A 25,797-nucleotide genomic window follows, 5' to 3' on the forward strand; every position below is an offset into this window, starting at 1 on the left:
CAATGAAACGTTTATTCAAGAGGCAGAACATGCTGGACAACTCCCAAATCCTGCTGCATTACAGAGCTCTGACTTTGTCACTTCAATGTGTGAGTTTAAAATGCTTTTCCCCTTACCAGAAGTTCTAATAATTTTAAGGAGGAACATAATTTTAACTACACAACCAGATACCCTGTACTAGTAGACAACAGATTTTCAGTGGGATGATTTATCAAAAAAGAAAAGTCATCCAAAATTGTAAGCAGTCTGGATTCGTGTTTATTGAAGCCAGTAGAGACATCTTTTTTTTCCACTGCTAGAAAGCAAGGTTCCACATGACTGCATACCGAACCTGGATAGAGCCACACCTTGGACTAAGCTAGTTGGGGATAATCTGCAGTCCTAATCTTAAATTAGAAACACCAATGAACTTAGCATAGAGACAACAGTGAACTTCACTTACAGCATCAACATTGTTAAGGTCATGATGTACAGAGCAGTCACTTTCAACTTGGTTAAATAAAACACAACAATTTCTTCAGTTTACTGATTTTAAAATGCCAATCCCCAAAAAACAAAGTGCAAACAAAATAATAATCTAGCAGCATACCTGTTGCATTTTTAGAAGACCAATCCATGGCCCTTATCTGGGCCGTATCTTCTACGATGGGCTTATTTTTCCATTTTAAAGACAACAGCAGATATAACCACTATAATGTATATAAATTAACAGTTTACATACAAGTGTATTCAGCAAATAATGAATTTTACTTTAAAAAGTAAAGGCTGCTCACTATTTGGCCTTTGGTTCCAATGCTTGAAAACTCTATAAATAAAAATCATCTCCCTCTCACTCTCCCAAACGAACCCTGAAGCTCTCCAAAGTTGGTAGACTTTGGCAACCACTACACTGCATCAGTTTTCTCCTGATACTAGAAATGTCCACTTGTCATGAGCATAAAAGCGGTCTCCAAGAAACTTTCCTTCACTAGCCTGGCATCTTATTATTTTGCTGGTTTTAGTATTTCACACTGATCCAAAAAGTGCTATCAGTTCAAATGATACAAATTTGAATTTTGCAGTTTCTCTCTTAGACATGTGCCTTTCCAAAAATTCCTTCTTGTTTCTGTGATCACTCATTCTGCCCCAGCTGCTACAGAGAGATTAAGAGACCCCCACCTTTTGTGTGGCAATAAACTGTTTGGCATCTACTGGTTATTACACAACTATCGTTCCAGTCAGTTTACTGTCATCACCTAGACAACTTGGTAATTGGAAATCACAATATATTAAAAAAAAAAGCTGAACTAAAAAAGGGAAAAAATAATATATTTCACCAATAAAACTGGCACAATAAACATCTTTTTATCAGAAAGGCAAGTAAATATAGAACTTTCTCCTTAACAGTGTTCAGACCTTTGCTTACAAAAGCAATTCAAGACAATTCAAGACTGAAGAGTTTAGTTGTATAACACAGGATATAAATTATGCCCAGTATTGTTAGTGGTCAGTCAAATCTGGTATGTAAAAGTAATGACACATTAGGAAAGTTAGACTGAGACACAGTACAACATTCTTATAAAAAAGTAAACTCCACTTAAGCGAACTGTGGTTTTTCCCTTGGTTTGAAAACATGTCTTATACATGAAATTCATAGTGTTGCATTTAAATGCTGTGTCATATATAAAAGTGCCACTTCAAATCCACAGAAATCATTTCCAGAATGATGGTGTAACATGACAATGTGGATAAATTTGCCCTAAATGGGGAGACATCTGAAACTCTCATTTCTGGAAATAAAGAAAGAAAAAAAAAAAGCTACATATTATGAAAAACACAAAATAAGTGTTTCATTTTCAATATAAAACATTCACTTATTTGTCCTCCATCTGATAGCACTGATCAGACCAGAGTACTAGGACAAGATCCTCTTACATGTGTGGAACTCCATGAAGGCTTCCACAGACTATAAGGCAGAGTTCTGCAAGCTAATTAACTAGAGTACAATGCTGACAACTTCCCCCAAACTTTCTGTACCACACTGTAATATGGTAAAATGAGAGGTTGATCACCCATTTTCTTTTAGTAGGCTAGCCTGTGGTAGTAAAAAAACAAAGTAACAAAACCCAAAAATTTAATTAAAAAACAAAGCAGTAGCTATTTAGAAAACATAATTCAAAGTAAACTCATATTGTATCTGCTGACTTTGAACACAGCCCACAGTGACTGCCTGCCTCACAATGCACATGCATGGAGTCCAGGATTTCCCTGGGCTCATGGCATAGGCCAAGCATGTGGGTCCTAGGCAGCTGCCATCCTCCAAACCCGTGTCAGTCCAACCTGACTCGGCACCCCACATTTAACACATCTTCTGTAGGTTAAAAAGATGCCTTTACAACAAGTCTAATTCCCATTTTGTTTAGTGTTTAGTTTGGAAATGCTTCTAATTTTAAGTCTTAAACAATGATTATTTGACTCTACTGAGCACAGTACTTACTAACACTGCTTAACTCCTTCTTCCACCTCCCTCAACATTCAGCTTCCCCACCATCACTTCTCTCATTCCTCTTTTCAGTCTTTTCCTTCTTGAACTTTCTGCTATTTAATCTGCTTCCCAAGAACAAGTGAATTTGCCGATACGCAACTGGTTGGACTAGCCACCATCTGATCAATGATTTCCTGGTCTCGTCTGCTCTGCCCTGATGGAAAGTGGGTTCCCATTCTCTGCTCTACAAGCCTGGCTGTGCTCTTTCCACACAACAGCCACAAGCCCGAAGAGCGTTATCCCTAACAAGGGGCCTGACACGTAACCTTCTTAAATGTGCACTTCACACTTGGGACAAGCCAATGAAGTATTTTTTTAAAGTTCATCTCCCCTACCCCAAAAAACCGATAGCATGTGCCATATCAGAAAAATCGTGGTCTTAGCAGATCAATATACATAGTTATTTGGTCATATGACATGTGCATTTTTAAGGAGGATCAGGCTTCATTTTCTGTTGAAGAGTTTGTTACCATGGAGTCTGGTTTTCGAGTCATTCTATCCAGTTCTTCCTGAACATTTGACAACACAGTCTTTTGTCCTTAAGGAAGGAGGAGAAAAAGCAAAGCAACAATGTGAAAACAAAAAATGATTTTTAAAATGAAACATTTAAAATTATACAGACTTCTGTAAACATTTGTGGTAACATTTGTGATGACAGTAACCTTTTTTCCCAAGGAGCCTAAGACAGACCTCAATTAATTATTCCCAATGTCACAGGGCTAAATTTCCCCAGCTGTGTGGCTGCCCTTGGTAAGGGATGCCTTTGTGGCAAACAAAGGGGCCTTTCTCAAAACCCCTCTCACTCTCCAATTCTAACCCCTGTGCACTCTGCCATCTTGTTAGAGGTGGACACTAGTTTCTGGCATGCAGCAGAGTATTTTCTTTGTCCTTGACAAGTAATCAGGTTTTGTTCACTCTAGTCTAGACTGACTTTCAAGGACAGCCTGCTAATACCATGTTTCAATAAGATAAAGACCAAAGCTAGGAAGTTCAGTTGGTCAGTTGCACTTTGTTGCTCCTATTTTTTCTACTGCCAAACATTAACCGGGATTTGAAAAATGACCCTAACTCTGGTAAAAGAATAATATTAGACCACAGCCAATACCACCAGACAAGATTGAGTCTCTTTAATAGTCTGGAAGCTAGAATTCCCTAAGGATAGAATGATCTAAGGATCTTCTCTGTTTTAAAAATATCAGTCAGGAAAAACACTCCACTAAGGTATCTTATACCAACGGAAAATTAAAATCAGAAGAACCTTTTAAAATGTTCACTACTGCATGCCTAGCATGAGTGAGACCCTGGGTCTGATTCCCAGCATTATCAAATCAAATCTTCCAACTTCCTGAGATTATATGTAATTCAAAAGGAACTGGTTCTTTTCTTTCAGAGATCTCCAAGACAGACTTGCCCCATACCAGCCTACATACAAGGTCAGGTCAATGAGCCACCAAGTGTTCAGAAAGGTAGAGATAAGGACCGCCTCAGTGAGACAGTGAGGGCTCAGTCACAGGCTAACCAGATGGCAGTGGAACAAACGAAAGTCTTTTTAAAGCATCCCAGAAAATATACATGGCATGTTCAACCTGCAGCCCATCTTTTCTGTGGTCTCACTTTTTTGAATCAAGAACTATCTTGGGCCACAAATAAAATATGTAATATAGTTAATGTATATAAGCAATAACTTTCTTTTTAAAAATATTCTTTACTCATAACATTTAAAAATATGAGGGCATAATTAAGGTAGGCGTAAGTTGGACACACCTGCTTGACTATGGTTTCTAGACAACTACATCAAGTTCATAAGTATAGTTTAGACTATACCTCAACTCACCCAACAACATGAACAAACAGAAACCTGAATTTAACACATTCACAATGAGTGGATTAAGTTTGTCTTGCTTGCTGAGTGGCTTTGAACCACTGGTGGTAGATGCATGACTATCCCATCAGGCAGCATGCCAGAGTCCTATAAGGTGGTACAAGCCACTGGGAACATGCTAAATGTGTCAAGGAAAGCTGCATAATGAGACAATCCCACTAAAAGCATGGCAACCTGCCCAGTGAGAAGTACAGATATAATTCTGTGCATAGTAGTTCAGACTACAGGTCAGGTAAAGGCATGCTCCTGTCTACCTTTCCTTTCAGCACTGCTCAGCCACAAAGATCAGAAGGCCCCTCTGTACCTGACTTCTTAGCTGTGTTCTGCACACCACCAGCACCAGGACTTCCAGGAGAACCTGTTTTTTTACTCAAAAGACTATTGAAGAAGCTGGCCAACACCCCTTCACTTGCTGCATTATCTAAGGAAACAGAAAAAAGAACATTACACAAACTGGACGAATTAAAACAAAAGTAGTTCTCATCTCAGAATTAGATACCTGTAGCTATCACCTTCCTGGAACACTGATCCCATTCATTTACTACATTCCTTACACATCACCACTGTTAATTATGTGTTAGCATAATTACTAAAGCGAAATATGTTTACACTTCCAATCTGTTTGAGGGTAAGGTTAACTTGTGCTCCATATTTCTTGCTATCCTCAAGGAGATGTCCTTCTTTGTTTTTCAAAGTTTCTTAAGCCCTCCGCACTTCTAGCATGCTAAGAACAACTCATATCCTAAGTAGAAGGTGCTCACCGAACATTTAAAGTACTAAGTGGAATTCTGTTTGATGGTTTTATTGGAGTCAGTATCTATGGGGATCAAGCCATTGGGATAATAGCTGCCTGAACTAATAATTCAGATTGACAAAAGCAGTAAAGGAGAAACAAAATCCCACAATTCAAAATAGTAATAAGATAATGAGAAATAACACTAGAATTCATATTATCTATTTTATTTTTTTTTTTGTAATATCTATTTTAAAAACCACTTCCTGCCAGGCTTGGTGGCACATTTCTGTAACCCAGCACTCAGGAGACTAAGGCAGGAGGATTGCTGCAAGTTCAAGACCAGTCTGAGCTACAAAGTAAGCCCAAGGCCAGCCTGAACTGCGACTGCGTAGTGAGGGAAAAAAAAAAAAATAAAATCATGTCTTATCTCAAAATATGTATTTTAAAATCATTTCCAGGGCTGGGGATTTAGCTCAGTGGCATAAGCACCTGCCTTGCAAGCAGGCAGTTGTGAGTTCGATCCCCAGTACCGATAAAAAGGAAAAAGAAAAAAAAAAATCACTTCCAAAGGGGCTGGGGATTAAGCTCAGTGGCATAAGTACCTGCCTTGCAAGCAGGCAGTCGTGAGTTCGATCCCCGGTACCGAGAAAAAAAAAAAATCACTTCCAATTTTGTATTCCCTTCTGAAGACATCTGTAGACTCTTGGTGAGGTCTTACACAATGCTAGGTTGCTAGACTATTAATTCCAACAGGGCCTGATCTGTGCCTCTGTATCCCCACTCTTGGGGAGGGAGAAGGTAGAAAGTAGCCTTTCTCAGGGAAGAGCACAGGCCTCAGCACAGTCCCTGTAGGACTCAGACCTAGGACTAAACCACTCTCCACAGATAGGATACATACTTTTGATGTTTGGGTCTGGCTTCTTTACTGATGTGCCCGGGGAGGGGCTAGGCACACTGGCTGGCCCTCCCCGGCCCTGGGTCCTTGGAGAGCCAGACGGTCCTCTTGCAGGGGATTCCTAATTCCAAAAACAGCCCAGATCATATACAAGTATGCATAGAAGTGTAATAACAGAAAATACAAATTCCAAAAATGAAGACATGCTTCTGCAGAACATTTTCCAACTCAAGTTACAGAAGTAGGAGTCCAGCTTAGTCCCTTATTAGATCTATTTCTTCTAAGAGAAAATGTAACAAAAGGTGATAAAACCAACTCACTGATTCACGATGGCTGTATTTCACCAAGCATTTCCTAGGATTCTACCATGTTCCTGGATGTGGGCCTTTAGGAGGACCAACTCTTTGAAAACATGTAAGCCTACATAAATTTAAGTTCTCACAAATAACAGTATAAAGTCCAGAGATACCCAGAACATCAACGTTTAGGCCATGACTGTTTGGTATGAGATACTCACAGAGGCTCTTGTGGGTGTGGCCGGCTGCTTGGCAAGGACTGACTGCAAAGAGAGGGACAAAATGGCCATTAGCCAAGGACTGCAAAGTGCACTGAGGTCTGGAGAAAAACTTAACTACTAGCATTCCACTAGAGGGTGCCATTAACAAGTCAAAAAACCTAGTTTATAGAGCAATTTGGTACAGGGTGAAAAGGTGATTCTGGTAACCATTTGAAGGTAAGGAAGCAAGTAGGGCACAGAAAGTTAGAAGAGTTGGAAAAGGCATTGTCAAATCCTGCTGAGACCTGCCTGTACCCTCAATGAAATTCATGACATGTCTAAAACTCTGAGTGAAAGACAAACATTAGACTGGGTTTATATTTTTACATTGTCAGTTTGAAAGTTACTGCCTCACCTACGAAATGGGCATTAACTGTTTGTGCACCAGGCTGTGGGAGACCAATAAAGAAGTGTGGCCAGGTCACTTGGTAAAACTTGGTAACTCAGGAAGTATGCCAGAATATCTAACTTTTCATAGAAATGGCACTTTAAAAGACACTAAACTAGTGATGGAAAATCTTCTAGAGCTTTCAATGTTATGAACAGCCCACTGTGGCACATGCACCATAGGTTTACTAAGCCTAGCCCTGTGAGAGAATCTGCAAGACATTGGCACGGAGACAATCTAAGGCAGGTGGTCCAAGCCCTAACAATTCTAGAAAGATGAAGGAGCTGGGATTTCTAGTCTTAATCCTTGCAGCTTGGCCCACTTGATTCCTCACAGGCAGGCAGCCCCAACCCTCCTTGGGAACTGGCATTGCACGCTTAAGAAGGTCTCAGTCCAAATATCACTACCTTCTTACCTGTTGCTTCATTAGGAACACCTGCTCATCCTCTGCTGCCAACTCTTTGTCATGGACCAGCTGTAAAACAACACACAAATTTGTGGCCACAGGCCAAAACAACCAAGTGACTGTAAAAATTCAAGCTGCAAAGAAAAATCTTTGCTCAGGCTTCTACATGTGTCTGAAGGATCCCTGAGACAGTAGGTGCTCTTTTTCCAGTCTGGCATAGATCTCCTTCCAAAACTCACTACAGCAGGTAGCTAACTGACATTTTCAAGTCTCGTAGGTCCTAAACAACATCTCCTGATCAGAAGCTTCAGTAGCTCTCAGGAGAGAGAATCTAACAACAGTAATACAGAGATAGCAAAAGCACTGTTGGGACTTCAAGGTAAATGCCACTGAGCTCCATGTGGGTATACCATCACTTACATCCTACCCATTCACAAAACAGAAAGACCTCCTTTAAAGACGAAGAAAATGACCCTTGGATTATTTGTTTTCAAAATGATACACTGTAAGATGTTTCTTTACAGGTCCTCCCCAACCCCCATTAAAAAAACACCTGAACTCTCAAAGTGATTGATTTGGGTACCTTTCTTACAGGAGGTTTCACAATAAAATCTTCATATGTATCTTCTGGTTTCACAGTTGTAAAATTTTCATGTAAAATAGCTATTTTCTTTTCATTGTCCCAGCCTGCAGGTCTAAAGGCAAAGAGACAGGTATTGGCTATCTTTTCTTGAGACTGCTTACGGCAATACTGGGAGCACATTTTGGGTTAGAAAGGATTCCTGGGTGAGGTTCTTCCCTACAAAATTGTGTGTGTACCCGCACAGTATCTGGGTGGCTTGCAACTTTGCACACATAAAGTAAAATCCATTAGCAGGGACACCCCATCAGATCAGCAGGGCAGGCCCTGTTCTGCAGAGCTTCGGGAGCCCCAGTGTAAGAACTGACCAACCATGTGTGGCCCCTATGAGTCAGTTCAGAGCTACGGCACAATGCCAAAAGTGTAGTAGCACAGTGAAGTCCTGGCTCAACATAGGAGAATGCAGGAGGCAGCACAGAGGTCATAGCCTAGGAAAGGACCATTTCTCTTGGGCTTTGGTATGGAGGCTCCCCTCTTTTGGTCTCTTTCTCTCTGGGAACTCTTTTTAACAGTTATCTTGTAGACTGGCTCATTGACTTTGCTGGTGTAGAAAGACATACCCATGAGCCAAAGGACAAACAGGGTCTGCATCCATCCTGGGGTCCAAACCATCAGGGCTCCTGCTGGGTGCTATGCAGCTTGACATCATAGGGCAGAGTGAGACCTGGCTTCTGCTGGGCTATGACGAAGCCTGTTATCCCCATCCAACTCTCATAAACATAGCACACCACACTTCTGAACGTAAGAAGTTTTGAAAGATAGCAACTATTATTCTTACAAGACTCTAATTCTCTCTCCAACTCCTGGCCCAGACCCTCTATAAACAAGAGGGAATAGCCAGAGTCCCCCAAATGGCCTTGCTAACTTACCAATCCCCATATAAGCAACTGTCAATAGACCCAAAGGTACAAAGGCATAGGGCAGGACTGAGACACTGCTATGCCCCAAGCAGCCTTCAACAGCCACAAGATGCTTTTCTATCCCAGGCCAGTCCTAAACCTAACCAGCCTCCCCGCTTCTTGAGATCAATTGATTTGGGCACTAAGTAATTCCAAAAAAACACTGCTCACTAGGTTTGCACCTTTGGTGGCTGATTGCTTGGGATGCTTTTCTAAAAGCAGTTATGCTGTCTGCCAGCAGCCCTCGGAAGGCTCTCTTAAATGTGCTAGAGGTAATCTATTCAGTTCCTGGGTCAACCTGGGGCTCACAGCTCCAGCCTCTCAGACTGCACCCACCTCTGCTGTGGCTGACTGGGGTATGGGCATCTCCCAGCATCACCCCCTCTGCCCTCCCTGCTACACTTCCTCCATTAGTGTTTTCCTCTTCCGCTGTGTTTCAGCACTGTAGCAGGAACCCCATCTCATTCATTTCTGTGTCCCCAGCAGAAAACCTGGGCACCCAAGAGGTGCTGAGTAAGGCTTGCTGAATAGACAAATAGAACTTTTAAACTAAGAAGCCAGCTAAGCCTCAATATCAATTTGCTAATACAAGTGCTCTCAAAAACTATGGTTTCATTATTTATTTATGCATCCAGCAACATGATTGTCTAGTGAGAGAAAGAAACTCAGGAAAATAGGTATCTAACTCTTTTGGCAGGACAATCAATCCCTTTGGTTAGAAATAAATGCTGAAATTCTGAAAATAAAATAAGCACTCAGAACAGTTAAAGCCATAGGACAGGGCCAAGGAGAACTTTTACTATCATCTTTGCCAATTGGCAGAGGAATTAACTAGATGCTCTAAGAGGAGACATTTAGAATCCTTAAAGTAAAACAACACCCTACCCCAAACCAGAATCCCTAAAGTGAAATCCCTATACTTCATCTCTCTTCCCCAGCCAGGACTTTACCAGCTGACAGCAAATGGTCAAAAAAAACAGCTTGTTTGGAAACTTGCTTTCAATAAAGAAAGGCAGTAGCTCTGACCATATCACTCATTCCCCTCAGGCAGAATGCCTCCTAACTCAGGAGGAGCAAAGATGGAAAGTCTGAAGTCCAGTCCACATACTTTCCTCACAGCAGCAAGACAGCTGCTTGCATAAAGACACAGACAGAGGCATGGTACTTAAAAGGGTAAAATGTTAAGTAGTAAATATGCTATAAAAAGAAGGGGTCAAAAGCATCACCTCTCCAGAACTCACATAAAAACTGCATCCTTTTCCACAACTAAGGCAGGTGTGGTAAAGTGGAATCCGTATGTTTTATGAACAATGTATTTATATAACAAGTCGAGGTTTTTCTCTTCTTTCACTGATGTGTAAATCAAGGCAGCTCCATCTAATCAATCTGCTTAGGAAAACCAATTCACTGTGGGAGGAGACAAAATTAATCTCACTGATCTTAAAATACTGCACACAATTTGACCAGTTTTTGACAATTGAAAAGTATTATAATTAAAAAAGCAGAAAAGGGAATGGTAGCAGATGAACCATCGTGAGCATAAAACATGCTAATGTTAGCAGGCTGTGTAGCTGACTTAACACATAAACTGTTACCTTAATCCTCTGGGCTGCTTCTAAAAAACAAAGTTAGTGGCTCTAGGGTAAGCACCCTCAGCATATTGAGGTTCAGATCTTTCTGTAGGCAGATGCTCATACATGAGCAAGTCTACCTTTAAGCATACATTTCCCAAAATGGGCTCAAAGGAGGCAGCAGGAATGCATCCATCACCCTGTCTGTTGAGCAAGGGGGCTACTGGCTTTTCACAGAAAGACAGATGACAGGACAGCTCTTTCATGAGTAAAATGAAACAAACACAAGGGAAATACTAGTAGCACCTATAACAACAACCAGACTGCTAACTGCTTCTTTCAGAATAAAAGCAAAGTTTAAGATTTCCAAGCATGACAAAAATAATTTGATAATAAAATGAAGTCATGTCAGCTTTTCCTTGTGTGTGCATGGGTGTGTGTGAGCATGCAAGCGTGTGTGTGTGCACGCGCGCGCTTAGGGTATAGAGACTGTTTTTTCTTTCTCTTGGGACAGTCTCACAAAGTTGCCCAGTCTAGCCTCAAACTTGCCATCCTCCTATTTGAGCCTCCCTGTGTGACAAGATTACAGGAGGACATATTACCACACCCAACTTCAGCTTCTTAACACAAAGCCTACCAAATGTACAGCCTAAAAATAAAAATTGACCAAAGATAGGTCTAAGATAAATAGTTTCAAATTTCAACACAATACAATATAAAATTACTAAAACAATATACACAGGGAGAAGATTACTCTGAGCTTAGGTGTGGCCTTGAAGATGTCCCATTTGGAGGGAAGCCCACACCCTCTGGGCCCGACACAGCAACCCCAAGGATACACTGGAGGCAGAACCTCCGCAGATGTGACTGGATGAAGTCCAAGTGCTCGTCCCTGTAATCATGCTCCTTCTCCAGGATGCTTACTGCATCACACTGTAGGGGAGACCAAACAGTCATCTTTCTGTACTTTTGAAACTGAAAACATTTTTAAAGCTACTTTTTTATGTAAGAGACACACTTTATTTCTCTATAATTCAATTTAAGTTCTATTTCCATCTCATCATTCTATTTTTTTACCATATGTACAGACCACATGACCTAGTTTATAAAGCCTTAAGAAAACAGTTTTTAGTTGAGATTGCCCATAAACTCAGTACTTTCTGGGGATTAACCTAGAGCATACATGAACTAAGAGATGTCATGTTTCTAGCAGTTCAATGTCAATATGGTCCATCCTGACAAATTTGATGTACCTTAGTGAATCTTGGTACCTTAGTGAATCTTAAGCCTAATTCTCCCTTGGGAAAAAATTCACCAAAGCTTCTCAAACTTTCTTTCAGATGGTGACTGTTCACTGGCCAAACCCACCAAACAATTCCCTGGACACACCTTTGTGCACACCACCAACACCGGGATCCCCAGGTTATGAGTCAGTACATTGTCACCCAGAGGCAGGGCAATGTTTTCTTCATCAGAGCCTGAGGTCAGAGGCCCTCTTCTCTGTGGGGAACCCTGACAACCTTCTTCAGGCTCAATATAGTCTTGAAAATCTTTTACAACTATAGAGGAAGAGAAAAAAAAATTATACAGACATCAAATAAAAATACATATTAGTTTCAGAAAACAGAAAATGACAGTAACAACCAACAAAACATGAGCAGTTGCGTGACAAACCAAGTTGCACTGGACTCCTATATTAGGGATTTGGAGATGGTGACACAAAATGTCCATTCTGACATATTCAGTCTGAGCTTTGTAAATTCAGAGCAGAAAACAAAAACAAACGAAAAAACACCCCAAAACCAAAAAATCCTCCAGGCATCTTCAATTGCATCTAACTCCTAAACAGATTTGTAAAAATTCTAACACTTTACTAGTTTCTGCTATGAAGCAAACAAACAAATAAAATCACTTAAAAATACCAGTAGAACAGTTGAACTGTTACTTTCACATAGGTGACCATTAGATATTGCTGTAACTAACAAAAACTGCCCAAGTCCTCCAAGAAATGTTGGCTGAAACATTAAATCCCACAAAAAAAATTCTTTTCCCACACTGCTGCCTTATCTACTGAGGCTGTACCTGCTTACCTTATCTACTGAGGCTGTACCTGCTTAGCACCAACTGCATACTTCCTCCTCGGCCTCACTCTTGGGAACTCGGTCTCATCTTTAGGGGCTGTCCCTGCCTAGCACAATGAGGGTCAGCACCAGGGAACATTTCTTGGCACATACAATCACTACTCTGCCTAAGAAGGGTCTCTATGCTGAATGGCCAATGGTTTCAGTTAAACCAAGTGACACAGACCTGCACCTGGATGTAGGCATTTTAAGACTTATATGTCAGACCAGAAAATAAAGACAGGATGGTTAAAGCTATGTCAAGATAGAGAAGCCACTAGGCAGCTAGCTCTTCTCTTCTAATATACCCAGGAGGACTAAGGACCCTAGGATCCTTTATTCTCATCAACAACAAGATCACTAAGTAAATGCAAATAGCACTACAGAGGACCTAGAGAAATGTGCACATTCTCCATTTCATCCACAGAACAGGTCTTAAACATTTTAAAACAATGAGTATTTATTTACAGAGATTTTAGCTAATAAGAGTACAAAGTGAAATTGTCTTTCAAGTAATATAGGCAAACTAAAAGCTGAGTAAGCTTTCAAGTGCAGATGTGCTAATATTTCACCTCTAAACTTTTCTTTCAGCTATGCACATAACATTTTTGGACAAAAACAAGAACTTGAGGTGGTTGTTGAAGGAGCTTAAAAGAACAAATTATTTTCATAGTTTCTTTGAAAACACATTAACAAAACTTCAAATCAAAGAATGCAAAGCTTTACCTGGGTAAGATCTAACTATTCCAGATATGGGAGGCACCTGGCTGAGTCTTCCTAGAAAGTGAGCAGGGCAGAGCCTGCAGCAGGAGAAAGGTGAGCTGAGCTGCAGTAAAAGTAAGGTGGGGTGCAGTGGCTCAGGCAGCCTACTCCAGGATCCTCTATTACCTATGGTGTTGCCCAAACTCGGCAATTCCTCCACAAGGAAATGGCCCACAAGCCCTGGATAAGACTAGTCATACTGTAAACAAATGACTTTAATTGTGGCTCTCCGGTAAGCATAGGAAATTTACAATTTTTTAGCTAACTTAGCATTTTAGAAAACAAATTGGAAGACAGAGCAAATGTGTATAACATAAAGGTAAAGAAAACAGAAGATGCCAGGCAGCGAGACCATGTCTCAAAACAAAAAAATGAAAACTGAAAGATTAAAAAGTACTGAATATATTACATGGTTTCTTTTGTATGAGAAACCAAGTAAAAAATAAAGGGGAAAATAAAAGATCACAGGATGGAAGGAAGAGTGGTGGTTTTCAAAGGATACAGGATTGAGATCGAGGGAGAAGAGAAAAAGCAAAGGGAAATGGAATGAAAAAAAAGGAATAAAGTTATGCTATGCACATGTACCAAATTCCTACAATGAATGTAAACACTACACACATATACTAATAAAGTAAAATAAAGAAAAAATGTTGAAACTGCTTAAAAAATAAACTTATCTGTTGAAAACATAAAAAAAATTGAAGACTATGTAATTTAGATAATAAAATATCTATTTTCCTTAAGTGATACACAGAGTGTAAGTTAACAATTTCCCTCTAAAAAGTGAATGGCGAGTATTTTATAGCAAGGGCCACCAACCCACGTGGAGCTCCCCTTTAAGACCAGAAAGCACTGTATAAGAGGTCACAGGGCCAGGGAAATAGCTCAGCTAGGGTGTAAGGTCCTGAGTTTGATTCCCAGAACCAAGAAAAAAAAAAAGCTCACAAAATACTTTTGCTGCTTCTGCCTCTCATTTTCCCCTCTTACCTTACTGACACCCACTGTATCTACAATTGTGAGAAGACTTCACAGGTCAACACAAGCAACAAAGACTAACCTACATGTTGGCTCCATGAGTGCTTTTCCTCTGGCTCAGATGGTTCTTACGGTCAAACAGCTGCCACAGACGACCCTAACCCTGAAAGAGACTGGCTGGCCATAGAGCAGCTTTCCAAAAATGGCAGACTGGACAGTGGTTGGATTGGAAGTCCAGGTGGATAAGAGCACTTCACTCATTCAGTGTATTAGTTAAGTCCAATTAATTTGGGAAACAGAGTCCCGGAGCATGATATAGTCAACTACTTTATTAAAATGTCATCTAAAACCTGCACTAACCAAGGTGATCCTTTAATATGCAGTACAAAGACAACGGCAATTCCAACAACTCAGACAAAGGATGATGAAAGCAAGGGCCTTGGCAGCTTAACCAGTCAGGAGATACACACATGGTTCCACCAATTGATAGCTGCCCTCCACTGTCCTCTCTCATCTCCATGTAACTGAACAGAACTCTGAGGTCCACAATACATGGACACACAGACTAAAGCCTCCTTTTTTTTTTTTTTTCATTTTATTGGTACTGGGGATCAAACTCACGACCGCCTGCTTGCAAGGCAGGTGCTTATTCCGCCGCTGAGCTAAATCCCCAGCCCTTTAAAGCCTCCTTTAATGAGGACAGACATGTCCCTTCAGCTCATCTTTCCTCTTCCTCCATCCTGCTCCCTGGAACACTGATGTGAAGGGCAGAGCTCTCTTTGTTATGAAGAAGACCACAGGAAGAAGAGAAATGACAAAGCCATAAGCACAAAAAAAGCCCGGGTCTGTGAGCCCTTGGCTCCCCAGTTCTAAACTACCTACTTCTAGATTTCATTTTCAGGAGAGAAAAATTTAGGACACCATCCTCTCAGGTTATGCCATATGCAAATGAATCTAACTCTAACAACAGACATCACTGACTAAGAATATAAAATAAATTCAGTGTTTCACCTGAAGCTGCCTAGGAATGGAGCTTGTCTGTTGTATTCCAGTGCCTAAAACAGTACCTTGTACTAAGCAGACACTTTCCCTTTCACGGAAAGAACAGCAATCCCTGGCCTCTCTCTTTTTTTCTATTTTAACAAATCTTTACAATGTTATCACTCTAAGAAAACAGGTTAGAGAACTGAAATCTCTAGTGTATTCATTTACTAGTTTGGATAAGAAGCTGTATGTGCAAAGGACAGAAAACTGCTATTCAGCCTCAGAACTATTCTGTGAAGTTATCATTAAGGTCTCTATTTCAGGGGAAAAAGAGCCATTATCTAGAAAGGTCAGTGGTTGAAGACAGATGAGCTGAGCTGCATAACAATCAGTACAGCACACATGTGGTGATCCATGTATCACACTGGCAGCAAATCAAAGAATAAGATGTTCAATTCCCTATTTTAACTAATGTGGGACAGAGGCAAGATGCAGCATGGGATAATAAGACATAGAACATTAAACATAATTTGAAAAGCACATCAAATTTTTAGACCCTTCTGGCAGTTAAGTGTGAAGATCTTGTGTCATGCCTTCCGCCCTCATCAATTCACTAAAGGGAATGATGTCATCCTGTGGAACTAAGCCAGGCTGGGCCAAGCCTGTCCTGCCCAAGACGGCTGCTCCCGTCCTGGCCCCTCCCACTTCTCTGGCAAGGAGACAGAAGCTGATGTAACTGCACAGAAGCAAGGGAAAGAAAAAATAAGCTTCTAAACCACATTGCGGGGGATCAGAGGGACAAATAAACTCCCTTTAATATGAAAGTTTTTTGTTCTCAAAAGAACTTGGATATCCTTAGTCTTAAAATAGTTTTTCACTTTAACGACACCCCAAAATAACCTTATTCCTATAAAAAATTGGATTTGTTAGATCCCAAAAGATTACCTTTTTTAATACTTCCACTAAACCTACCAACAAGAGGGTAGACAGAACATTCACAGAGTTCCAGAGCTAGGGTTCAATCTGTAGAAACCACAACAAATCTCCATATCCTGCTGCTAACCCAGAATCAGAACGGTAGAAACTCCTGGAGAACCACCGAACTGATCACATTTTGGGAAGCAAGGAAAAAACTCTTCTACTGAAACACAATCAACAAAGACAATATGGACTATTGATCCATTATCTTCAACTGTAATGTGAAATACACTGCTCTGAATACTTTTTTGAAGTATTCTTGATAGCTGCATTTGTAGGAGCAAGTCAGAAGTTAATGGTGCAACAAAACACAACTCTATCCAAGTGAAGTCTCCTGACTAAAAAAGAAGATGGTTCTGACTGTCCAATGTCTACTAAAATTTCCATTTTAAAAAAACTGCACTTACACTTTCGTTCCAGCTCTCTCATTTCTTCTGGTGGAATTTTCATTTTATCAATGTGTTCCCGTAAAACACTTGCCCACTTCTGTAGTGACTCCATTATAGTCCAAGGCCTAGACATGTCCACAACAAAAATGACCAGGGTTTCTGGCAAGGATTCAGCAGAAACTGCAAACTTCAGCAGTCCTTTGTGGTAGAGGTCTCCATCCAGAATCCACACATTGCAGCGTGTATGATCTAAGAAATGAATGAAGTTATATTACAACTGGACAATGATCGTCAGCACAGCTATCAGAAAAGTAGCCTTATAAAGATGAACTCTACACAGAATATAGACAGAAATCCTAACTGAAAAGGTTCCAAATGTTCAAGGAAGAGCAAGTCCTAGTCTAGTGCCTCATGAGCTGTACAGATTTTAAAATGTTTAAACTACCATAAGAAGTATCTACCACACGGGACATGGCAGCACACACCTACAATCCCAGCACTCAGGAGCTAAGGCAGGAGAATTACCATGAGTTTGAGGCCAGCCAAGGCCACATAGTAAGTTGAAGGACAGCCTTCACATACAGAAAGTATCTACAAGTGAAAAAAAATTTTCAGCAATATCTAAGGAGCAGGGTAAAAGTAATTAGTTTTCAATAAGAACTCAGAGATGCTGATGTTCAATGATCAACTGTGCCATAGTCTAAACAATCCACTGTCCTAAGGGTAGCAATCTGTGAGGTGGATAGCAGTTCCTAGGAGGCTGTGGTTAAACAATTCCTTTTCGTGTTAGCTATAGTAAGCAGGGCACATACCAGAGAGGTTTTCGAAGAAAATACCTTTGGCTTTAAATGCCAAGATAAAATCATTACTTCTATAAGTTGAGATACAAATTGCTGGATACCTGATGATAATAAGGAATTACAGCTCTTTTTATAAAAACAACATGGTTATATTTTCTAAAAATTGTTACTTTTAGATATACTATAAGGAAATATTCCTAGATAATATAATGTCTGAAATTTCCTTCAAAATAATCCCACATGGAGTGAAGATGAGATAAAACTGAAATAAAATTAATCAAAAACAAGTTAATTGCTGAAAGCAGGTGAATGTACACTGTGGTTCATGATCCTTGTCTCTTATATTTTGTTTTCTTCGATAATATGTCTGAATAAATACATATATTAAAAAATAAGTTAAGTGCTGACATTAATGAAGTCCCCAAATTATAACTGGATGAACAAACTATAGAAGTCAATTCTCCCGACTGATAGTTTTAGAAAATTTTCTTAAGAACTATTTTTTTTTTTTTTTTTTTTTTTGGTACTGGGAATCAAACTCAGCACTTTTTAGGATGGTGCCATGCTACGAAGCTATACCCCTGGCTTAAGAACTTTTTTTTTTTTGTCTTTTTCCTTTTTAGCGGTACCGGGGATCGAACTCACGACTGTCTGCTTGCAAGGCAGGTGCTTATGCCGCTGAGCTAAATCCCCAGCCCCTTAAGAACCATTTTTAAAAATAAGAACCTTGATAGTTTCTGAAATAGTTTATTAACTTTTTTCTTTCAATAACGTCCAACATACACTTTTAAAACCCATCTCCCATTAGGTGCCTTTTGGTATAATCAATTCATTAATATGCTATAAAAATGTATATTCATGACTATTTCAACAGTATATAGTACACACTATCTAAATCTAGCTATATTTTCAAACTCATTCTTTCTCTTTCTCTTTTTTTTGGTTTCCTGAGACAGTCTGTCTCTATGTTGTTAGGGCTCATCTTGAACTCATTATTTAGTATCCCAGGCTGGTCTCAAACTTGGAAGTGATCCTCTTGCCTCAGCTTCCCAAATGTTGGGTTTACAACTATGTGCCACCATGCCGGCTTGTATTTCAAATTCTTAACGCACTTTAGATAGTGGCTTTAGTTTGGGTTTCTGTGAATGTCTTAAAAAATATTCTTCTGGATGCTAAAGGTGTCAGTCCTACTACGCCCAAGGCCTTGGCTTCAATTACCAGGATTAAAAAATAGAACAAGAACAAAAACAATGCTCTGTACCTGAAATCTATGAGTTTGAATGCCTATCCTTCAGCAGGCATGGTTCCTTTTTCCAGCCTCCTTTACCACTGCCCTTCACATGTAACTTGCCCACATGCTTGGAGACCATGAATCCCATATAGCATTAGATCCCTCAACCCTGAAGGCAGAGGTACAAGTCAAGAGACTTTTCCCACGTGGGTGACTGCCTGTAAAATGTGTTTATAATCTAGTCATGCCACACAATAAAAAAAAGACTAGGACTTAAAGATATATTATTAACCATAAGTAAGGGCAATGTTTCCACCAAACAAGTACTCACAAGTAAGTAATCTAAAAAGTATCACATAAATGCAGAAACCAAAGTTTTTAAGGTAATCTTAAAGGAATGTAAAATAAAAGTTACTTTATACTTTATAACTCAAAGGCAAGTAAAATACAACTAACGTTATATCTTGGCCTGAAACATGCTTTCTGCTGGCTTAATATAGACGAGGGTACAGATTCAGAACAGAAACACTACTTTGTGTTTTCAAAAAAACAAGACAGCTGGACATAATGGCACTCTGAAGGCTGAGGCAGGAGGATCACTAGTTTGAAGCCAACTGGGGCTACAGTGAGAGCCTGTCTCAAAACCAAAACAGACAAAAACTAAACAGAAACAAGACAAAATGATACTAGAGCTATCACGTACCCAGGATTCCATTACACTCCACACATACTCTCTTATTCTATCAACCTGCAAAACAGACACCATCGTCCATTCTACACACAAGAAATCTCAGGTGTAGGTGGTTAAATCAATTACCTGAGGCTACACAACTGCTGACTACAGGAGTAGCATCTTGAACCAGATCCACCGGGCTCCAAAGCCCAAGTTCTTTCCACAATAACCATGGTGCCCTACAAAGATAGGAAGCAAAAGATACAGACATGCAAGGTCCTCTAGGCCTGACTCAGCGGCCCTTGAGTCCCAGCCCTATAACCATGAACTCCAGTGAGCCTAAAGGTATACCTGATACCTGTCCTTCTGACATAAGACAGAGCCACTGGCACCATGCCCACCTCCTGTCTTCCTTTCAAGTCCTTCAGGGAATGTTCAGTAAGACAAAAGAAGTCAGGGGAAGGGAGCAGACAAAAATAAAAAATCCCAGGGGTTCTACAATGACCACTAAATTAGCATTCACACAATGTAGATTTCCAAGCTTCAACAAGAGACTCTCACTCATGCTCTCTACTAAACAGCTCTTGGAGACAGGAGAATTACAGTGCTAGAAAGGACCAGTTTCCTCTGTTTAGCTGGTTCAGTTAAAAACTCTGCTTCAGTTTCCTTTGTTTAGCAACAAGCAAATGGAAGCCCAGAAGTGGGAGGACTGGTTTCTCTTACATCATGAGTCTTACTGTTTAAATGGGTAAAAGCAAATATAATAAATGTAATTTAATCAATACATTTCACCTTTAGGCTACAATGATAACTTCTGTATAAAACAAAACAAAATACCCTCTTGGTACCAAAAACTTATTTTGAGCCAGTAGGGTTATTGTGCCTTCTTTTTTTTTTTTTTTGGTATTAGGAATTGAACTCAGTTGCATTTGCCAGGCAGGCTCTGTGACACAAGTGTATATCCCTGGCCCCCAATACCTTATTTTACAGCATTAAAAAAAAAAATCGAACTCTAATCCTAAGAGATTTTACAGACTTTTACAGAGTAGTTGTAAACAAAATTTGCTAACTCATACATTTCCTAATTATAAGAAAAGTTCCAAAATAATAACTAATCTTTGTTAGAATGTTTACCGTGTGCCTTTAATCACCCTAACTACCGTGCAGATAGAAACTATTACTATCTATATTTTGTTTGCTTGCTTGCTTGCTTGCTTGTTTGCTTGCAGTACTGGAGACTGAACCTAGAACCTTCCACTGAGCTACATACCCAGATCATTTTATTTTTTATTTTGAGATAGAGTCTTGCTAAGTTGCCCAGACTGGGTTCAAACTTATGATCCTTCTACCTTAGCCTTTCACAGTACTGGGATTACAGGCATAGACTATAAGCCCAGCTACTATCTACACTTCAAGGAAATAAGGGAATTCAATTATCATCCCTGAACCTCTACTCCCTCCACCTCCAGCACTCAGCATTTCTGAACAGTCACAAAGACTCAGAAAACTATCCATGAATGCATGTGAACTTTAAGATTCTCCAGAAGAACTAGGCAAGTAACAGTGGTGCTAGATTAGTGTACTAAGCATTTCACGTTTCTTTCACAGAAAACTCCAAAGCTTTAAAAAATCTTTCTTACTACCTTTATGTGCATGTCAAACTTTATCTTAATTGATTTCCTTTACATGTAGACATAAGCACCTGACAGTCCCATTCTTTGTTTTTTGCTAACATGGTCTGTAATATAAAGTGGTAAAATCTTACAAATGACCCACATTTCATCTAATCTTGAGTAATTCTCTATAAATCAAAGAGAAAGCTGAGAATGCCTAGATATATTGTAGAAGTTGGAGTCCCGGTGTGCCCTTTACCATGGATCAATGCTTCACTTACCATCTCGATCCTCATCATGGACACTGAGGTAGAGATACTCTAGGCCTCTTCCTTTTTTGCCATGCTCTGCTCCTTGTAGTTTAGTCATGAGCGTTGTTTTACCAGAACCATCTTCACCTATGAATGATATTTCCAAGAAGACAAAGGGGTACTATTTATTCTGGACAAAGATGGTAAGTCATGGGGCTGGGGATTTAGCTCAGCGGCATAAGCGCCTGCCTTGCAAGCAGGCAGTCGTGAGTTCGATCCCCGGTACCGATAAAAAGGAAAAAGACCAAAAAAAAAGATGGCAAGTCATGACATTCATATAACAAGGAACAACTAAGAATCTCACGCAAAGCCCCAACTAAGATCTCATCTGCTTTCACAAAGAACGCAGACTTTGCTCTTAAGAGTCCCTGGAGAGGGGCCAGGGTAAACGCTGCAAATTCCAGCATCTAAAATGACATCCTATTCAATTTTTCTTATTTCACAAAGGAAGGGGAAAGGTAAGTCAACAGGCCCTACTTATGATATCTAACATCCATTTGGAAAAGTAAAAGGTAGCACTGATTTCTCACAAAATAAAATTTTACCACATGAAAAAAAGTTTCAAAACAAAATTAACCTCAAAGTCTGAACACTCTGATTTAAAAACCTGATTTTTCCTCACAGTCATGAAGAACAGAAGTTATTATTTATGTTTAATTTCAGTACATCTCCTTCATAAGCATTCTGAAGGCTGGGAAACTAAAGAAAATAATTATAGACCTAAGCAAAACTCTGAAGCACAATCTCAGTAATTATGAGGCATTTCTTTATTTCCCTCTCACCAATGAGTAACACCCCCCCAAAATCCCAGCTAAACATCAAGTAGAACCACCATCAACAAAGATCACTAGATATTCTTGAGATTTAATTACATAGAATTACAGTCATGAAAGGCAAAAGGTAAACCACAATCAAAGATCACCTGTTCATACACAAGGCCATACCTTTTTCAGGCTCTCCACAGTCCATCTGGACCATGGTGAGTACTTCTAAGCCTAACTTCAATACAAGTTCATTCTGTGCCTCTTCTCACTCTGCAGCCAAAGTTACTTTCCTAAAACACAAGACCTAGTGATCCTGACTCCTCATTTTTTGAAGATCTCTAAGATATACCACAGCCTATCACCAGTCTGAAGACCATCTGGTCCCTTCAGAAATAGTAGGAAAACCACCAAAGTACCAATTCCCATAAGGCCTGGTGATGGAGGTAAGAAAAAAGGCCTGTGAAAATCTGGAGCCTGCAAGAAAGACCATTAACTCCTCAGTCTTTCATAATCCGCTCACAATGTCCCTTAGTGGGCATCTACCACAAGTGGCTTCTAACTATATCCAACACAATACAGTATATGGTCAACTCTGTGTTCTTGCCTATTGACATTTACTCTTCAAGAAAACACACAACCCCAAAATTTCCCTTGCAACAGCACGTAGCAATGTGATCCTCCCACAACGATTTGCCCATGCTCAATACGGTGCAATCATCAACACATATGTATCTGTTAAAATGAGACTGCTATTACTAAAGGTTGTCTATGCTGTCCTAGTGCCCAGCTCACAGGTCCCATTTCACAAACGGGTCTATTGTGTGAATACACCCAGAGACCACAGAGCCTAAGGGACCTGACTCATGAATTCAGCCAGTAAGGACAAAAATAATAGAAGAAAGTCCTCGGTGCTGACTCCCAGGCTTGCTGTTCTTTCAAGAGTTAAGACATCTGAGCTGCGCTAAGAAAAGCTCTCATGGTCAAGCTCCGAGCCCAGCCATCTCCATTACCAGTCTTCTCCACCCAGCCTTCTCATCAGCTCTCTCCTTTCTCCACATCATGAACTTGGTGAAAGAAGAATGCCAGGGGCGCAAGGAGTCAAAGCTCATGTCGCGCCCAGGTGACTCAAAGAATGTGCCAACAACCCGAGGCAGTACCAATGGGTTGTCCAAAAGGAGAAGCATCCCAGCGTCAGGTGAGGTGGGCTTGGCGACACTCTGGCGGACTTGCCAAGACTCCCCAGCCCGGGCCGGCCAGGGACAGGCAGCGGTAAGGGGGAAGCGGAAGGCTGGGACCTCTGGGAGGGGCACCGCCTCGCCCACCCCAGTGCCCCAGGGAGCGCCCGCCGCTCACCGAAGACAAGGATGTTCTTGCCGGACGGCAGCTTGGACCTGGCGCGGGTGGACACTTCGCTCAGGATCGAAGACCTTCGGCAACAATGGTAAGGCGGTCAGCCCCAGGCCCGCCCCAGCCCAGCCCGGCCCGGCCCGGCCCGGCCTTACCCACCCAGGCTCTGCCCGCAGCCTCACCACAGGCTCTGGCCCTCCTCCTCTTCACTGGTTAAGTCACCGGCTGCAGCTACCGCGGGCCCATTGGGACCCAGCAGCAGCTTTTTCTCTACCCCCACTGGCGCCATCTTGCCAACTGCAGCCACAAAGAGGGCCCTCCCCCGGGCCCGCCGAGGACCGCGAGGACCCCGCCGGGCCACCCACGCGCCGTGCCTCGACGTCCACGCCGGAAGGGCAGTGCCGCCTGACGAACCTTCCCGACCCAGCGACGTCTGCGGGCTGTTACGGGTCGCGAGGCCGCTGCAGTGGCGAGAAGCTGCACGGTCAGGCAGTCGCCTGGGCAGCCCTGTGTGGGGATGCGGGGCGGGGCCGCCGGGAGCCAGGACGCGCTGGCGGCCTCTAGCGGTCGAGGGGAGCAACGCCACGCGGCGCCTCTCCCACCACACCCAGGGTTTAGCCACTCCAGCTGCTTGGTGAGTGGGTGAACTGATGCGGCAAGTCCACGAGACTCAAGCAAGACAGCGCCATTTATCTGGTGCTCACTGTGGGCCAGAGTCATGCACACTCTTACTGAATCTTATCTTTTAAACAGATGAGGAGAGTGAATCTCATAAAGTTTTAACGAAACTGTTCAGGAACCCAATGATAGAAGGTAGCATCTTGGCGCTTCCCTTTCTATTCATTAAACTTGTTGAGTTTGGGCTGACCTCATCAAACCCTGCATTGAAGGATGGGTCCCCAAATCCTCATACTATCCTGGTATTCACCTTTTCTCTAAGACCCTATTATGATTATGAAGTAATGACTTTTACTACACTAAGAAATACTTAGTTTGCTTTATTAATGGTTGTAAAAAATGATATGCGGTGGCACGATAATTTCAGCATTCAAGGAGGCTGAGACAAGAGGATTGCCAAGAGTTTGTGGCCAGGCTGAACTGCATAATGATACCTACCTCAAAAAAAATTCAATTTCCTTTCAGGGGGAATGTGAGAAGAGGATGGGCAGGAGAGAAAAGAGGATATGGCATTGAAAGAAAAGGAAATAAAAATATATCACACTCACCAAGGGTAACTAGTTGTAGGCCCTAAGGGGTATTTTATAAGCAAGCTGACTTCATAAGGCATTGTTAAGTATCACAAGGAAATGGGATATGGCAGAAAAGCAACCACGTAAGTCGCTTTCAGGTGAGTAGTGGTCCTAGCTCTGCCAAAAAATTAGCAGCATACAGGACCAAACAAACAGGTGTATCACTTGTCAACTTGGATGTTTTATGAAAGGCAGCTAGTAAAAACCAGCCATTATGGCTGGTTGTGTCTAGATGTCCCTCCAAACCTCATGCACTCATAGGTGGGGCTTTTCCAAAGTGGTTGGATCTAGGGCGAATATGGGTTCTAGGCAAAACTGGATTGGTTTAGCATAGTTCTGGATGTGGATGATGGGAAACCCCAACTTGGGTGTGGGTGGCACTAATGGGTTTTATTATAAAGGGAAAGAAGGCAGGCTGTCTGTGTGCTGCTTCCTGTCTACAAGCCATGGACTGTTTTTCCTTTGTGAGATTTCTCTGCCATGCCCAGCTGCCTTGGAGCTAACATCTACAAACTATGAGCTTAAACCTCTACCAACTGTGAGCTAAAACCTTTCTTCCTTGTAGATGTCAGGTATTTTGTCCAGCAGCAAGAAAGTAACTAACACACTCATTACTTGTTTGAGGTCATAAAAGAATAATCAGTGAACTCTCACAGGATACAAGATGGAGCTGAAAATTAAGTCCATGAGCTTAAAAAGCACCAGAAGAAAAAAAACTGGTCCACTGAAAGGGAAAAGATAGTAACAGGTTTACACAGTATCTTTCTTTTCTGGAAAGAATACCAGGTATGAGGCTGCTACAGACAACAAATGCAGGCTTCAACAGGGTATGTGGCAACTCACAACAGACTAAAAGACGATGCAGGCCAGACTGAAGCTTGTCAGTAAAGGACTGCTAAGTGGCAAGGAGTGCCAGCAAGGGCTTCTAGGGACCTGTCCCTGGCTAGTTCAGGGTGCCAACAGTGATTGGATGAGAATGCAGCAGCTCATGCACAAAGGCTATGGATGACCTGAAGCAGAAAAGCTGCATAAAATACCTGGATGGCAGACTGAATACAGACTAAATCTAACACAATGAAACTTAACAAAGACCATTAAGCCCT

At 41.2% G+C, this 25,797-nt stretch overlaps 1 protein-coding gene across 1 annotated transcript; it reads right to left on the minus strand.

Moving 5' to 3' along the window:
• Nucleotides 1-235: 235 nt before the first annotated feature.
• Dync1li2 (dynein cytoplasmic 1 light intermediate chain 2) lies at nucleotides 236-23,887 on the minus strand. Its single transcript, XM_003472042.5, has 13 exons — nucleotides 23,627-23,887; nucleotides 23,451-23,524; nucleotides 21,304-21,420; nucleotides 16,724-16,954; nucleotides 11,887-12,056; nucleotides 11,337-11,430; nucleotides 10,168-10,303; nucleotides 7,971-8,082; nucleotides 7,397-7,456; nucleotides 6,555-6,596; nucleotides 6,041-6,158; nucleotides 4,711-4,827; nucleotides 236-3,062 (listed from the first exon to the last, which is right to left on the minus strand). The coding sequence occupies exons 1-13, from the start codon at nucleotides 23,731-23,733 to the stop codon at nucleotides 2,962-2,964; spliced, it is 1,479 nt and encodes a 492-aa protein (XP_003472090.1). The 5' UTR covers nucleotides 23,734-23,887; the 3' UTR covers nucleotides 236-2,961.
• Between the last annotated feature and the right edge of the window lie 1,910 nt (nucleotides 23,888-25,797).

The sequence above is a fragment of the Cavia porcellus genome, unplaced genomic scaffold, assembly GCF_034190915.1.
Source record: "Cavia porcellus strain 051 isolate PalLab524CR breed Dunkin Hartley unplaced genomic scaffold, mCavPor4.1 scaffold_4, whole genome shotgun sequence".
NCBI lineage: Eukaryota > Metazoa > Chordata > Mammalia > Rodentia > Caviidae > Cavia > Cavia porcellus.

Bases quoted from the DNA above. Each gene is read 5' to 3' on its own strand.
- Dync1li2 (XM_003472042.5), bottom strand. From the start codon at position 23,733: ATGGCGCCAGTGGGGGTAGAGAAAAAGCTGCTGCTGGGTCCCAATGGG. The intron at 21,421-23,450 runs GTGAGCGGCGGG...TATCATTCATAG, and splicing joins CAAGAACATCCTTGTCTTCG to GTGAAGATGGTTCTGGTAAA. The intron at 16,955-21,303 runs GTAAGTGAAGCA...TTCATTTCTTAG, and splicing joins CCATGATGAGGATCGAGATG to ATCATACACGCTGCAATGTG.